The following is a 16,580-nucleotide window of genomic DNA, read 5'->3' as shown; positions in this document are numbered from 1 at the left end:
CTCCCTCCCTCATGCTCACCCCTCAGGGAGGTTTGTAGGACTCCTGCAGCCGTGGTACACAAGGCCAATCTGTCTCTGCTGCCCCAGAAAGCAGAAAAACCCAGAGGAGGCCAAAGGAAAGGTTGTGCTGCTTTGGATTTGTCGAAGGGAAGGACAACAGGCATTAAAGAGAGGCAAAGCCATCACAGAAAATTCAATTTAACATCCTAGGGAGATACACTACACACTTATCAGCATGGCTAAAAGAAAAAACAGTGTCAACAGCAAAGGCTGGATGCAGACAAACCGAATCACTTACACGGCTGATGGGAATGTAAAATGGTACAGCCATAGATTGGCAGTTTCCTATGTCACGAAATGTGCAATTACCCGACAAGGCAGCATTTGTCCAGGAAGGCATTTATGCCACAGAAATGAACTCACGTTCACCCAAAAACTAAGCACGAAGGCTGGTGGCAGCTTTATTCATAAGAGCCACAAACTGGGGATAGCCCAGACGTCCTTCAACAGGAAAATGGTTCATCACACTTGGTCTGGGCGTACCATGGGACACTACCCAGCGATAGAAAGGAATAAGCCATTGATACAGGCAACAACCTAAATGGATCTCCAGTGAATTAAGCAAAATGAAAACAGCCATGCTGAAAGCTTATATACTGTATGATTACACTTATGTAACATTTTTGAAATGAAGCAATTATACAAATGAAGAACAAATGAGTGGTTGAGAGAGCTTACGGATGGTGGAGTGGGGAGGGGAGAGGTATACGTGGCTATAACTGGGCAACAAGAGGAACACTTGTGGTGATGGAAACACTCAGCGGCTTCACTGTGGTGGTGGAGTCCACAGTATATGCATGTGGTGAAACTTTACACAACTCAACACAAACACTAACGAATACAAATTAAACTGAGGAAATCTGAGTAAGATCAGTGAATCGCATCATCGACTGACTCCCTTATACACAAGATCTCTATGACTTCCTACAACTGCACATGGACCCACAATTATCTCCATAAAAATTGCAATGAGAAAGAAAAACAGAGATGAACAGAAAGTTCTTTTTTAAAATCCCATGTGACTGAGAATTCTATGGTCATTGTTAGTGCTTACAGAAATGATAAAACCCAATGTGCTAGAAAATTAACCAACAGCCCTCGCTGGAGATTATAAACAAGGCACAAGTTCAATATTTAATGAGTATGAAGAAGATGCTCATGATTAAAAAAACTGAAATATGTGAAATGTCAACACTTTGCAAAAGCCTCTCGCACGGAGCTGACAGTGGCTAGGGCTGATAAAAATATGTGGGTAACATGAGAGCGCAGAGCGACGCCGAGCAGAACCCCTGTGCCCATGACGACAGCTATGGGAGATCCAGGTTCAGGCTGTTTTTCTCCAGGGGACGGAGCTCAGGTTCTTAGAGCCAGAGCCCTGCGTTGTCATAAGGAAATCACCACAAACTCAGAGTCCATGTCTCCCTAGAACTGTTTGCATCACGGAATTAGGAACAGCGTTTGCAGAACATTTGATTGAAGCCAGCTTAGTCTCCAGGCAACACCACTGTTCCCAGCAGACATGAATTGGGAGCCATAGAAAAGGTGAGGGCCGCTCCCCCCACACTTACTTATTTTGCACCATGTTCATGATCACCCAGTCGAAGGGGTAAACGTTCTTTCCAATGAGGTTCTTAAACATGATGAATGTTTCCATTAGGAAATCCTGAAATAAAAAAACAAAACACTGAAATGGCCTACCAAGAAAAAGGTAAAAATGATACCCTCCTGTCAATCAGATTACAAAAGACCCCATTTTAAAGGCTGAATGAAAATCTCCTGAAAAGTAATGAAGATGTATTTCACAGGAGCTGTGAATTAGACCTGTCTTTCTGTTTACCTGAGCACCTCCTGTCTGAGATGGCTTCTTCAAGAATATATTCTGAAACAGCCCCTGAGCATGTCTCTTTAATAGTTAAAGAGTAAATCCCCAAAGGTTAGGAATAGGCATTCAAACCCTTTCTGCTTCTAGGAAAACATGATTTTTACAAACAAGGCTTGCAGGTTACAGCTTTTTCTTATGTTTGCTCTAAATCAATTTTTCATGATGAACAGGACACATCAGGTTGAATATGGGATACTACTGTCTGTTCCTTTCACTTACGGAATTTCAAAACGAAAGACTCCAATAGGTACTCCTGACCATCTGCACAGATTTGGCATGCAGTAAACCATTTGAGTGTGCGGCCGTGTTGCCAAACTCTCCTAGATGGCAGCTACATCCCCAAAAGCTACCGAGTTATGCTTCTGGTGTCTTAGATGATGCTCTGTACTTCGCAGGGCAACTGAAAAGAAGCAGGGTTCAGTACACACCCAGCTCCTCTACCCTGCTTCCACGCCAGTAAGAATGTGCCTGACATCAGGAAGGGTTAGCCGGTTCCTAGGGGCTCCACTATGTGTCTATCAGAATTAGAAGATTTCCTACTTTTGAGAGCTGGACAGGTGCTCTGAGCTAACCTGAACAAAACAAGTGGCTATCCTGAAAAGCATACATCCCTGGTAGCCCCAAGCTCACTCAACACCCAAGGTAGGAAAGGAAAAGGCAACCGAGAACTGTCTTAGAAAAATGAGGCCATGGACAGGCGTTGCCAAATGAGTGGATATTTCTCATTTATTTAATCTCCTGAATCATAATTAGGTGCAATGGCTGTGAAGGCCAAGGTGGTGAACAGAATTTAAGCAGCCAAGAAAGCAATTCCCAGTACGAAGTTCTAAATAAGCAGCTCCTGCAAAGAGGCACAAGTTAAATTTGATGACAATAACAAGCTATGTTCAAAGTTAAGATACTTTCTCTCTAACTCTAATGGCAAAGTCAGGTTCTGGCAGGTGAAGTCTGCAGGGTGAGGAGTTTGGTGTGCCCCACCATAAATAAAACGAGTGATCCTGATCACTCTATTAAAGCAGATGCCTCCAGTCTAGGAGACATTAGTGACCTGGACAAAATCAAGTTGGAAAAGTCAGTCCAGATGTCCTCCAAACTCTGTACATGGGCACTGTGTCCACCTGCTCTCAGGAGCGGAAGCATCCCAGTCCTCCCTTCCGACACAACAAATGGCTTCTTTTCCAGTTTAATTATTGAAATTCATATTTCACTACTGAGTTTCCTCACTTTGTCAAGAATTTCCCATTTTAACGACCAGGCTGCATATTTTGTAGGCTGAGTACCGTAATTCAGTCACATCTCTATTTGCATGAAATTGCTGGCTTTCTTGATGATTACTTCTCAAAGCCTAATAATTGAGCTACAGCCTCTCGTTTTTATTATTCTGGAAGAGAAGCATATTTTCCCAATTCTCTTTCTTTTCTAAGAGACACAGTCCCATACTTCATTAGTATGGCTCAGCTGTTAAATTTTGGTACTTTGCTGATCAAACAAAACGCTGCATCTAGTGGGAGATGAGTTCTGCAAGGCTTCCTTGTTTTCTGCATAATTCACTAGCCATGGTGGTGGCCCCTAACAACTGTGTTTGCCTTGAGCAGCTGATGAGGCTTACCGGACTGTTCCACTAGGGTCTCCAAGTCAACAAGGGATATTTTGTGAAAATTTCATCATTCAATGTGGATTTATTCCTGTTGCATTTTTTGTTTTAGTTTCTATTTATTTTATTTATTTATTTCATTCCCTCACCCAGGCTGGAGTACAGTGGCACAATCTTAGTTCACTGCAGCTTCAACCCTGGGACCCAAGTGATCCTCCCGTTTCAGTATTCTGAGTATCCTGGGACCACAGGTGTGCATCACCATGCCTGCCTAGTTTTTTTATTTTTAGTAGAAATGGCATCTTGCTATATTACCCAGACTGGTCTTGAACTCCTGGGTTCAAGGAATCCTCCTGCCTCAGCCTCCCAAAATGTTGGGATTACAGGTGTAAGCCACCGTGCCCGGCTGCAAGTTTTAGTTTGACTATTCACAAGATGTCTTATACAATAAGCAGGCTGCTCTAAAAACAGCCATCCATCTATTTCAGAGGCAAAATCGTGTCATACCTCTGTCTGCACCTTTCCATCCCTGTGCCCACCCACTAGAATAAAACAGCCATCCCCTCGCACCTGGACTGCCACAGGGGACTCCAAACCCATCGACTTAGGTCCATCCTTGTCCTTTCTTGTCCCCACGCTTCACTTTTCAAATGAAATCTCATCAAGGCATCAATGCTTTCCAGACATCACACTGAACCCATTTCCCCAATGACTTCCCAATGCTCATAGACTAAAGACAAAGCATCTTCACTGTTAGACTTAGGAAATTCCCATTCTGCTCAGCCAAAGGAGTAACCATTATGGACAAGGACCAGCCATAGATTTTCAACCCATCCGATGAAGGATTGTTAGGGAAATAGGACATGTCCACATTTTTGTGGATTCAAAGTTTCATCCAAAGATTATCTGACAATTGCAAAGGTAGGAAGAGGTACATATTTTCACAATGGAGGGATCTGGAAGTTACCAGCTTTTAACCCAGCGGTCAAATTCAGCATCGCCAGTAGTGGGTCAGCATGACATGCCCAGCCTCCTGAAGTAACACAGCAGGAAGCTTTCAACAGCAATGCTGAAACGCTCCTGCCAAGGAGCGGAGCTTGAATCTCAGAACAAGCTTCTGGTTTGCAGAACATACAGGGGGATAAAGAAACCAGTCGAAAGGCATATTACAAGACAGCACAAAAAAAGTCCAGAATGGGAGATAGTCTACAAAAGCTAGTGGATTGGTCTCTTCAAAAAAACTGAAAAGCAATGCTATGAGAAGAAAATAAAACAGTTTGATGGTGATGGATTTATTTTAGAAAAAGAAAGATTAAAGAGACACAATCATCAAATGCAATGCGTGAAAAGGACATAAAAGTCTGGAAAGAATGGAGGAAATCTGAATATAAATGGCATGAGGGGTTGTTGCTGAATTCTCATGGAGCAATAAGACCAATATAGAATGTCTTTACTCCCCAGAGACGTTTGCTGAACAGTTTAGGGCAGGTGCATCCCTGTCTCTCACTGACTGAAAGGGGTTGGCTGTGTAGATAGAGACACCTGGAGACACATTACGGAAGCAAATATGCCAACGTGCTTTCAACTGATGAACTGAGGTGGCAGGAATCATGGTTTCCTTTTTTTTTTTTTTTTTTTGAGACAGGGTCTCATGCTATCACCTAGGCTGGAGTGCAATGGCATAATCTTAGCTCACCGCAGCCTCAAACTCCTAGGCTCAAGTGATCCTCCTGCCTCAGCCTCCCAAGTAGCTGAAACTACAGGAATGAGCTATCATACCTGGCTATTTTTTTTTATTTTTTGTAGAAATGGGGTCTTACTATGTGGCACAGGCTGGTCTTGAATTTCTGGGCTCAATAGATCTTTCCGCTTCGACCTCCCAAAGTGATGGGATTACAGGCGTGAGCCACTGAGCCTGGCTCCATTGTATTTTTTTTTCAGCTTTTCTGTATTTGTAAAATTTTTTGTGATCCACAGGGGAAAGAGAATAAGTAAAACACTGGTGAAATCTGAGTAAGGTCAGATAAGCCCTTTTCCTTGCAGAATCTGATGCTAACTCCAGGTAGATGGTGTCAGAACTGAATTGGATTGTAGGACATCTAGCTGGTGTCAGGGAATGGGTTGCGGTGGGAGAGACCCACACACTTCTGGTCACAGAAGTGTGAGAGTGTAGGAAAATGTAGTGTGTTTTCCAAAGCCACACAGTGGGAATTTGTGACAAGTGGCAAAACAACACTCTCCGCTAGAAGTCCCAAAGCCCTCATCGTCCCCTTCTAGCTGACTACAGAGAATCGGGGCACATTCTTTGCTTCTGTTACTGAGACATGGACACGTGGCAGCCAGCAGCCCCTTGGGCAGGTCAGCATCTCCAGTGTAGAAGATTCTACAGATTCTTTGTGGTTCGAATCCTAAAGGGTTGGGATGGCCTCTGTCCTGAGAGTTCTGAGCTGAACATGTCTATTGTTTTTCTCTTCTGGATCAGTCATTCCACTTGTGCTCTATATGCTCACTATAACTGGTGTTGATAATAAGTGATATTTTGTATGAAAATGACTCACTCAACCAAAAAGGGCTAAATTTGAGAACCTGAATTAGTACTTGTTAAAAGGAAACAGTCTCAAGAAAATGGTTTGGCCACTTTCATATTGAAATACTAAACAACATCAAATAATTTTGTACAAAATAATCTTTTATTTAATAAGTTGTCAGAATAAGCTGGGCGTGGTGGCTCACGCCTGTAATCCCAGCACTTTGGGAGGCCGTTTGGGAGGCCTAGGAGGGCAGATCACCTGAGGTTGGGAGTTCGAGACCAGCCTGACCAACATGGAGAAACCCCATCTCTACTAAAAAAATACAAAAAAAATTAGCCGGGTGTGGTGGTGCATGCCTGTAATCCCAGCTACTCGGGAAGCTGAAGCAGGAGAATCGCTTGAACCCGGGAGGAGGAGGTTCTGGTGAGCCGCGATTGCGCCATTGCACTCCAGCCTGGGCAACAAGAGTGAAACCCCGTCTCAAAAAAAAAAAAAAAAAATCATTGTCAGAGTTGAAAAACAGTCATATACTCGGTATAGTTAACAGACAGAAACACATTTTACAAAAGTTCTGACAGATTAACAACAGTAAAAAAGTTCACATACTTTCCAGTCTAAATTTGTGGTATAAAAAACCACAAATGTCTTTTTTTTTTTTTTTTGAGATGGAGTCTCACTGTGTCGCCCAAGCTAGAATGCAGTGGCCCGATCTCGGCTCACTGCAACCTCTGCCTCCCGGGTTCCAGCGATTCTCCTGCTTCAGCCTCCCCAGTAGCTGGGATTATAGGAGCCCCCCCAACCACGCCTGGCTAATTTTTATATTTTTAGTGGAGACGGGGTTTTGCCATGTTGGCCAGGTTGTTCTCGAACTCCTGACCTCAGGTGATCCACCTGCCTCCACCTCCCAAAGTGCTGGGATTACAGGCATGAGCCACCACGCCTGGCCAACGTCGTTTCTTAATGGAAGTCAAACTGTCCACAAATCATTGATTTTCTGAACTGTTGTGTCTATGGAAAAACATCCCCTGGGAAATTGGGACCACAACACACAGTAAACATCTGATCCTGGGATCCGAGCAAAGACAGAGGGCACACACTTGGAATTCAGCAAGCTACAGTAATTTTTAAATAGCATTCGGCATCATCGCTTTTCACTTACCTTGAAGGATCCTTATCAATCACAGCACTTAATAGTTCAGATTACATGTTTGCACGTGGGGATTTTTATGAAGTGATTGTTCTGAAAAAGGGCAAAGTACTAATTGGAGTCCTGACTTTTCCAGATGAGTAATTCTTCTATTTCTGAAGACTTTATTATTCAACCTGGAACGTTATCTACAAAACTCTTCCTCTAGCTTTAAGCTACAACTATTCTTTACACTGACCAAAGCAGGTGGTCGGGTGTAGTTTAGATTCAATTATGGAATAAAATGTTACAAATGTAAAATTTGATTTCGCTATGCCATGATTTCCAAAGAGTCATGGGATATAAACAGGATACAGGTTACATATTTGAATATACTCCTACTATCAACTACTCATTAATATTCAGGGAAAACCAGACACAGAAATACAAACATATACATATTCTTGTTCCCTTACTTTTATTTAGAGGAAACTGCTAGGGCTTTAAGGTCTAGATCCCATTTTTGTTCTCCTTAGAAATCTTGAAGTACAGTCACGTGCTGCATAAACATTTTGGTCAATGACAGACTGTGTATATATCAGTGGTCCAAAAACTGTAATGGAGCTGAAAATTCTTATCACCTACTGACATCATAGCCATTGTATTACAACTGCCTATAGTACTCAGTGCAGCCACATGCTGTACAGGTGTGTAGCCTCAGAGCAATAGGCTAGACCATCTAGCCTAGGTGTGCAGTAGGCTCCACCATCCAGGTTTAAGTAAGGGTACACACTATGAGGCTTGCACAATGATGAAATCGCCTAATGATGCATTTGGCAGAATTGTTAAGCAACACATGACTGTGTGTGTGTGTGTGTATATATATATGTATATGTATATATGTGTGTATATATACATGTACATATGTGTATATATGTGTGTGTATATACATGTACATATGTGTATATATATGTGTATATATAAATATAAAAAGATTATTTTTTCAAAGGATTATTTCTAATACATAATTTTCTTATTGCTGCCACTATAGATATATAAGAAAATTATGCATTATATATACAGTGGCAACAATAAGAAAATTATGTATTAGAAATAATCCTTTGAAAAAAATCATACAGATCATTCTCTTCTTCCCATTTCTTAATGAGATACACGTCAAGTGCAACAACTCCTGTTCTAGAAACACTAGTACACTCCCGTGTTCTGCAGGTATCCATGAGTATTCTTTTATAGGGGTCCCCAACCTTTTTGGCACCAGGGATCAGTTTCGTGGAAGATAATTTTTCCATGGACCAGGGGGTGGTGGGGGCAGGTTTTGGGATGAAACTGTTCCACCTCAGATCATCAGGCATTAGATTCTCATAAGGAGCGTGCAACCTAGATCCTTCACATGCACAGTTCACAATAGGGTTCGTGCTCTTATTAGAATCTAATGCAGCCACTGATCTGACAGGAGGCGGAGCTCAGGCAGTAACGCTCCGTTGGCCACCACTCACCCCCTGCTGTGTGGCCCAGGGATTGGGGAACCTGCTCTACAGGACCTTACGGATCCTTAGAAATGGAATCTCAGAGTTCAAGTCAACATGTAATCACGAAGTCTGCCAACAAGTTTGGCTGCAGCCTTGCAGAGGATATTTGCCATATGGCAACGTAATTTCAGGTCATTAGGGAGGTAGTTCATAAGCAATAAATTCCCCTCTATTATACTTTTCCTAATTAAGTTGTATCATAGTTTTACTGAGGATGACTAGAGAATTATTTGGAGAAATGCTGATGAGCTTCCATGATTACAGCTAATTAATAACGGAGTACAACTTAGAGCTGAAAAGTCACTCTGGCTTCTGCTATTAAAAAGTCAACCAATAAATGAATAGGAGTTAATGGGAGACTATCCATGGATAACATCTCCAAATTTTCAATTATCCCAAAGCACAGGAGAGGAGACTGTCACCAAGAAAGACAAGAGATTTCCCTGGGCTCAGTCCCTGAGTCATTCTCCATTCAGCCCTAGAAGCAAGTCTGCAAGTCCAGACCCTTGTCTTGTTAGAAACAAGGCTTCAGTCAGACCTTTCCAGGAGGCATTTGAAATCAATCAGAGACAAGTTCTCATGCAAAATCCTATTTTAAATGAATATATTGATATCAGGCTTTTGTCTAAAGTGCTGGCCCTAAAACATGGTTATGTGAACAGGATGAAAGGGACACTTACTACCACATCAGTCCTCATTTTCCCAAAAGTCTTGATCAAGTGGGCATAATGGTAATCTTCCATTTGTCGTAAAATAGCTGTCATGCAAGCCACGAAGTTTCCCTGTAAATGAATCAAAAGATAGAATTAGATGAGACAGAACAACACTCATGGGAAAAGCCGAAATCATCCCAGATTCTGGGACTTGAAACTGTCAGGGAGAAGCAACGGGGCATGGGCAGGGAGCCCTGGGTTCTGCTGCCCCTCTCTCAGGGCTGATCAGCAGAAGGCATGGGTCACTTCCAACCCCAGGAATGTTTTTTTGGTAGGGGGTCTTTAGAATATCAAGTTGAAAGTAGCAAGAAAAGCAAAACCCCTGAGGGGGTCTCACAATGCTGAGGACATGAGCACACAGTAACATGAATGAGAAACACTGGTGCACTCACACTCAGGGCTGTATTTTATTTTCGCTAACTATTAATACCTCAAGTGTTTCCTGATACAGGGTTGTCCTGACTGGAAAAACAAGCTTGAAATATTTTTGCATTAAATACAAGAAAATTAAAGACAGGATGGAAATCACGGGAACTTCTGTTTTGTGCTCTCTTGGAAACTTGCTGCCCTTATTATCAGGCAAAATGTGTGTGCAGCCTCTCCTCTTGGGCCACGGCAAAGAAAGGCCTCTAATTTCTCAAAATCAGCCTGTATCCCCCCATGCCCGATGTGGAGGCAATCACCACAACTCCACAATGAGTTATGGCCCAATTCTCCTCCTGAGAAGGAAAGGAGGAACGCGGGCTCATCAGAATGTCAAGTGGGAGAGCTGGGAGTTTCTCAGACCAGACGGAGCTGGGTGGAAAGGAAAAGAAGGAGGAAAAAAGAAAGCAACACAGAAAATCAAGAATGAGGAAGGTAAAGGGCCAAAGCTGAAACGTCTGTCTGGCTGTTGCAAATGGAGGCAGCCAGTATGTGTGTGGACGTGGGTGTGCACACATTTGTTTGCGTGCCCTGAAGGGTGTTTTCTTTGGTGGTGAGTTGTGGGCTAAGCAGTTCTGTTGCCATTAACTGCAATTGCTCACTGCTAGGGTTTGTAGCTAACAACACTGTAAAGCCTTCCTTGCTTTTAAATATTGCCCCCTTAAGTTAATGACATTTTAAGAAACATAGGATATATATTTTTTCCCAGTAAGCCAGTACAAGTTTGGTAAAATTAATAGAATGAAACATACTTTGAGACATGTCCCTATTTTTCCTCTATTAAATGAGCTATCAAATTGCATTCTTTTACTAACTCTCCTTTTACCAGCAATATATCAGAATGCCTAAATGTCTTTTATATTAATTTAGAATACAGGCTTTACAGTGAAAAGTTAAAATCCAATATTTTCTCCCATCCATTTTATACCTATAGTATACATATCTATTTCCAAATGAGTCCTCAAAGGACACATTACTCAAATTGAACAAATACAATAATGATGATATGATATCTTCCATTTGCCCAGAAATATAAATTATTTGTAAATGATGATAATTGCTGAGATTTAGATTCCAAGTTGGTGTTCAGGGAAATAGCTAAATAATGCTTGTTTTCCATTGAGGCAATGATTAGTAAAATGAAAAAATTTGTGAACTTTCGAAACATATAAATATTTGGCATACCATTCAGCTCAAGAGAGGCTGCCTTTGTATCTTGTCTACTCCTTATGACAATGAGATGTGTCCCGTGCATAATCGTCTTAATAACATTACACACTGATCAAGCACTGTGCTAAGGCTGTTAGAACTATGGCCCTTTCAACACTGTCACTTTAACAGAACACGACCTCTTTCAATCACACACAACTTTCTCTTCCTGTCCCACTTTACAGGCAGTGAAACTTGACGCTTAGAGGTTTCACTCTCTGAAGGAGTGAATGGCAAAGCTGTGTGTGGAGGCTGTACTCTAGGACTATAAGACAGGTACTTACTGGCTAACCTCATTTCTTTACCCCTCATCCAGATGCCCATTTTAACTCTTCCTCTAAGGAATCTGAAGACACTTCTGATGACCAACACAACACGAGGTAGAGATTCACTTTCCCCTACTCTGGCAGTCGTCAGAGAAAGTTGGAAGAGGGTGAGGAAGAAGAGCCTTCAAAGTACTCTGCCCACAATTGACCCTGATGCAGTCGCTGACCCAGACTCTTCCCCATGAGAGGAGGAGCTTTTCCCGCTGAAGAAGAGGCCTGTATCAGCCTAGGTGAACCTAGTAGGTGCTGAAATCAATTTTCTGCAGGTCAAACCAGTTACACAATGGAGACTCACACATTAGAATAAATGAAATCACAAAGTCAGCTATTTATCACCAGAAGCAATGTATCAATGTGCTTCGCTTAAATGATCAGGCTGAAAGTAGAAAGAAAAGCATAACCCTTGAGGGGGTCTCAAAATGCTGAGGGTATGAGCACAGAGTAACATTAATGAGAAACACCAGTGCGGCCAGAATCAGGCCAGATATGTGAACAGGTAACATGGACATACTGAATTCAGGGAGCAGGCTGTCATGTCATGCTGAAAAATTCATGCAAGGCAACAAATGCCAAAACCGTTGTAACACAGAAAACGAAAAACCGAAGAGAACACAGCAATTTCCATAAAGCAAGTCCTGGGAGGACGTAAATGCCCTGTTGGGAAGTCTCTCTGGACGAGAATATCAGAGAAGGCAACCAAATGGCCCCTTGTTTAATCACGATGGGGATTAATTACAGGAGGCCCAGAAGGGCCAGAAGGGCCAGAAGGACAGGCCATTCTCCAAAAGTTAGAGGCAGTGCTGCCAGGCACTGTGCGTGCCCTCTTTACCAAACTTAAGGAAATGTTCCAGAAGTCATTTGCACCATTCAGTCTTTCCTTTCTTAGCGAAAGTAAGTCTTGCTTTTTCAGCTCTAAGGTGAAGCATGAACTCCATTAGGAAAGGGATGATCTGCATATTAAAATTCACTGAAATGCCCCTCCCTTTCCTCCCTGCCCTTTGGGAATGGAGTCCCATCCTTGGGGTATCAGTATTTTTTTGGGCAAATACTGCAGATACCATGAAGCCTTATGGTTTCCATGAACACAGCAGAAGCCTGCAGCATATTTGTGGGCTTATAAGGGTGGATAAAACGGGTATTTATGGAAGCCCTTTGAAACCAGTCATTTATTAGGAACAAAAGTGAGGGAGCTCTGTGAAAATAAAACTTTAATTCTGTGTGCTCAGAAGAAAATTACTATTCTATGCTTTAATTGATTTACTTTAAATGCATTTGGGAGATGACTCCCAAATGAAGCTTTTATCTTCTAGACAATGGGTAGCCTAGCAGGTAGGCTGGGAGCAAAAGCCACTGTGCAGAATCATCCCCGAGCCTGAACATAGGGACTAGGCTCCAGCACCAGCAGCTGAGTAAAAATAAGTCAATAAGTAAAAATAAGACATATTCCTTATAACTTCAAAGCAATGCAAAATGGGGCCACAGAAGTCAGGATATACTTGCAGAAAATTTAAAAACCAGGACACTAAATGCCTAATAAACAACAAAAAAAAGTGAACCTCATTAGTAATCAAAGATGAAAATGATACATCATTATTTGCCTGCCAAAATAGCAAAGAAGTATTTCAATGATGATAATGTGAGCAAGGGTGCAGGGAATGAGGACTCTTGTGTGCTGTTGGTGGGAACATAAATTGCTATAACCTTTTTAAAAAGTGATTTGGAGATAGGTTCGAAAAGTCTTGAAAATAAATACTCATCTCCTCAGTAATTCTACTTCTAATAATCCACCAAAGGAAGTAATTCAAAATAGAAAATTTCATACCCAAAGATGTCCGTAGCATTGCTGAAAATTCTAAATATCCACCACAAGAAACTGTGTAAATAATATGATATTTTGTAGGGTTGCAAGATAAAATACAGTTCCATTTGGATCTCAGATAAACAATGAAAAATAAATATGTCCCAAATGTTGCAATGAAATATTACATGAGACATACATATACTAGAAAAAAAATTTGTTGTTTACCTGAAGTTCAAGCTGAACTGGGGGTCCTATATTTTTATCTGGCAAGTCAAGCAATCATAACTTGTGTTATGATGAAATATTGTGCAACCATTAAATCATTAAACATTATGCAAATATGGAGTATTTTAATAGCATGAGAAAATAATTGAAGAGGAAAACTGCAGTAATTACGTATACACATTTGATCAATATAAAGGATATATAGTAAAAGAAAAACAAAAAATGACTAGAAAAGATACCAGATAGTCATGAGTGGAGGGAGACTAAGCCCAGATTGTTTTTATAAAGAGAAAATATGTTAATATTTTTAAAGGTGGTCCAGAAAGAAAAGGATCCATCTGGCAGGAGGGACAAACTCTCCCTGCCTGCCCCTGATCTAGTTCCATTTCTTAAGCTCCTGTCTTAAAAAATCTCTCTTGCAGGGCTCCCCCTGTTGATGTGGCCTTGGCTACTGCCTGACACTGTTCCTGGAGGGAACCCTGGACAGAACTCATCCTCACACACCCCCAGCCCCCCGGAAGTACCTCAGTGCCCCAGTTTTAAATGTGTTTGGGCCCCCATTTCACTAGATAGGTTGATAGGCAAAATGGAGAACAGGTAGAACTGAGCACAGGTAGAAGGAAAGGCAGGTGGAACTGGGCACAGCTTTAAGTGAGTCTCAGTAGAAGGAAAACAGCACAGGTAGAATGGGGTGCTGGTGGTGGAGCAGGGGGACATTCGGTGGCAGGCAGGTTGAATGTAGGATGTCACTGCAGGATATAAAAACAAAAGGCTAACAAAAGCACAGACTGGTGAATGGAAACTCAGGATGAGACATATCTTTTAAACAGTGCCTTTGTCAACTATGCCTGGTGGAAGGTCTAAGTATGAATTAGAAGAAAAAAATCCAAAGGGTTTTAATTCATATCCTTGAGGAGCTGTGAAGGTGTAATAAAAATGGACTTAGCCATGTGACTTGGATAGCAGGGTACAAAATTGCTCGTGGTAATTTCATCAGCCAGACAAGAGCTGTCTCAATCGACCCTGGAGCTCACACTTTGTACAGAGCACAGATTTGCTCTCTGGGACACACAACACAGGCAGAAATTTTAATGTTCTTCTAAGTTCTCTAAATTCCAAAGGATCTCTGGGAAGTTCTCAGCCTCAGAAGCTGTTGGAGCTGTAAACAGAGACACAGGAGCGCCGAGTGTGGACAGTAGGTGCCCGGTTTCAATAAAAGGAGAACTCTAAATACTGAATCCGGGATTATGCTTCATGATTTCAACTGGGGTCTTGTTAAAAAGTTTAACTGTGTTTTCACTAAGGCAAGTACTTTGAAGAGGAAATCTCATTCAAATGCTTAAATTTCAAATATATTAATGAAAATAAACCCATCTTATAATCATCATAAAAAGTAATGAAAATGAATTATCCAGTAACATTTTAAAATATATTACTAAAAAACAACAACAAAAAAAACCATAAAGGTGATGACTTCTGGATGATTTTTCTTTTGGGGTGCATTCAAGCCAAAGAATCAATACTGTAAAGCAACATTACGAAAAAGAGAATATAGGAAAAGGGAATGTAACTGAGAGTCAAGTCCTTCTTTTAAAATGATTTGAAATAAATCCAAGTATGAGTAAGTTCTTAGAGCTGATAAGATGGAAGGCCGACAGAGCACAATGGCTTGCTTTTTTGTAGAGGGAAAGCCAATGGCAAAATGTTCATAGGTGGTATTTTCTGTGAGAAAATATGAAGGAGAAAAACAGGGAGTCCAAAAAACAAACAAAACCTCAAAATATTATAAATTAGCCCCAAACTCATGCAAAGTCTGCACAGAGCTGAAGTTTGTCAAAGTATACTTAGGGGGCACCTACATCACAAATTAGAAACTATTTAAAACGTGCATTCCCAGTTCCTCACATTAAATGACAGTAAGGCACATATTAAAACTGCACAAGCCCACAAGGACCAGGGGACTCTGAGGAGATGCAACTAAAGACAAGAGAATTCTGGAAGCAGGAAAGAGGGTGATGAGTGGGTACCAACTGCCCTCGAGGCAAGAATGTGGTGACATTTAACAGGAAGGCTGTGAATCCCTGGTGCAAAACCCTAGGAAGGCCCAGAAACTAGGGGGTGCCAGGTACTCAGGAGGCTACATGTGAGGTGAAAAACAACAGTGCTGATGGCTTTGAAATGTGACCCTATATCCAGTCTGCCTATGCCAGCATGTCCAATGAGGGGCTCTCCAACTCACTCTTGGGGAGAGGACCACATGTTTCCTCTCTGGACAAGGGAAGTGCCTGAAAAGCAGAAGACAATGACAAGAACCACCTGAAAGAAACACCTGTTTAGTTTGATGTCAAACCAAACAGTATACTCCCCTCTCTCTTTTCTGCTCAGCTCCCAGCATATCAGCAAGGAGGTTTAAACTAACCCCTGCTAACCTTAGTCCCAAACCAAACCTAGAAAGAAGACCAGAAGAATCCTCTTTGGTGAAAATGACCAGCCAAAGAGAACATAAGCACTAAAACTAAGCATGGAGGTTGCAAAAGTATGACAGCTCAGCCCATCCAGGCTTGCCATGCAGGAAAGCCCATGCGCCTCCGTGCTCTGTGCACAAGCTTGGAGACAGAGGGTCTGAGCAAGAGCACTGGGCTTGTGAAAAAAATTCACCCAGCATTAATAAAGGAGGCCCAAACAAACAAAAACAGAACCGAGAGGAAAGGAAGAACATTTAGAAAATGTAAGAGAAGTAAAAAAAAAAAAAAACTACAATAATAATAATTATTATTGTTATTATTTTTGAGATGGAGTGTTGCTCTGTCTCCCAGGCTGGAGTGCAGTGGTGCGATCTCAGCTCACTGCAACCTCCGCTTCCTGGGTTCAAGTGATTCTCCTGCCTCAGCCTCCGGAGTAGCTGGGACTACAGGTGTGCCACACCTGGCTAATTTTTTGTATTTTTAGTAGAGACGGGGTTTTGCCATGTTGGCCAGGCTGGTCTCGAACTCCTGATCTCAGGCGATCCATCCACCTGGGCCTCCAGAGCGTTGGGATTACAGGCGTGAGCCACCGCGCCCAGCCAAAGAACTATAATTATTATCCTCAAGTAGATATGAGATTATACTCATGATCATCATATCTTCCTTATATTCCTC

General features: G+C 41.9%; 1 protein-coding gene across 4 annotated transcripts in view; it reads right to left on the bottom strand.

Annotated features, from left to right (window-relative positions):
- DOCK1 (dedicator of cytokinesis 1) overlaps positions 1 to 16,580 on the bottom strand; it is a 547,152-nt gene that overhangs the window by 196,432 nt on the left and 334,140 nt on the right. For all 4 annotated transcript variants that reach the window (XM_024253415.3, XM_024253416.3, XM_054523055.2 and 1 more), the window contains exons 28-29: positions 9,424 to 9,525; positions 1,629 to 1,723 (exon numbers count right to left, since the gene is read on the bottom strand). In XM_024253415.3, the coding sequence (XP_024109183.1) occupies positions 1,629 to 1,723; positions 9,424 to 9,525 (197 nt within the window). The remainder of the gene's footprint in view (positions 1 to 1,628; positions 1,724 to 9,423; positions 9,526 to 16,580) is intronic.

Source organism: Pongo abelii, chromosome 8, assembly GCF_028885655.2.
Source record: "Pongo abelii isolate AG06213 chromosome 8, NHGRI_mPonAbe1-v2.0_pri, whole genome shotgun sequence".
NCBI lineage: Eukaryota > Metazoa > Chordata > Mammalia > Primates > Hominidae > Pongo > Pongo abelii.
Note: the sequence above shows the minus strand (reverse complement) of the source record. Positions and strands in the feature narration are given on the sequence as shown.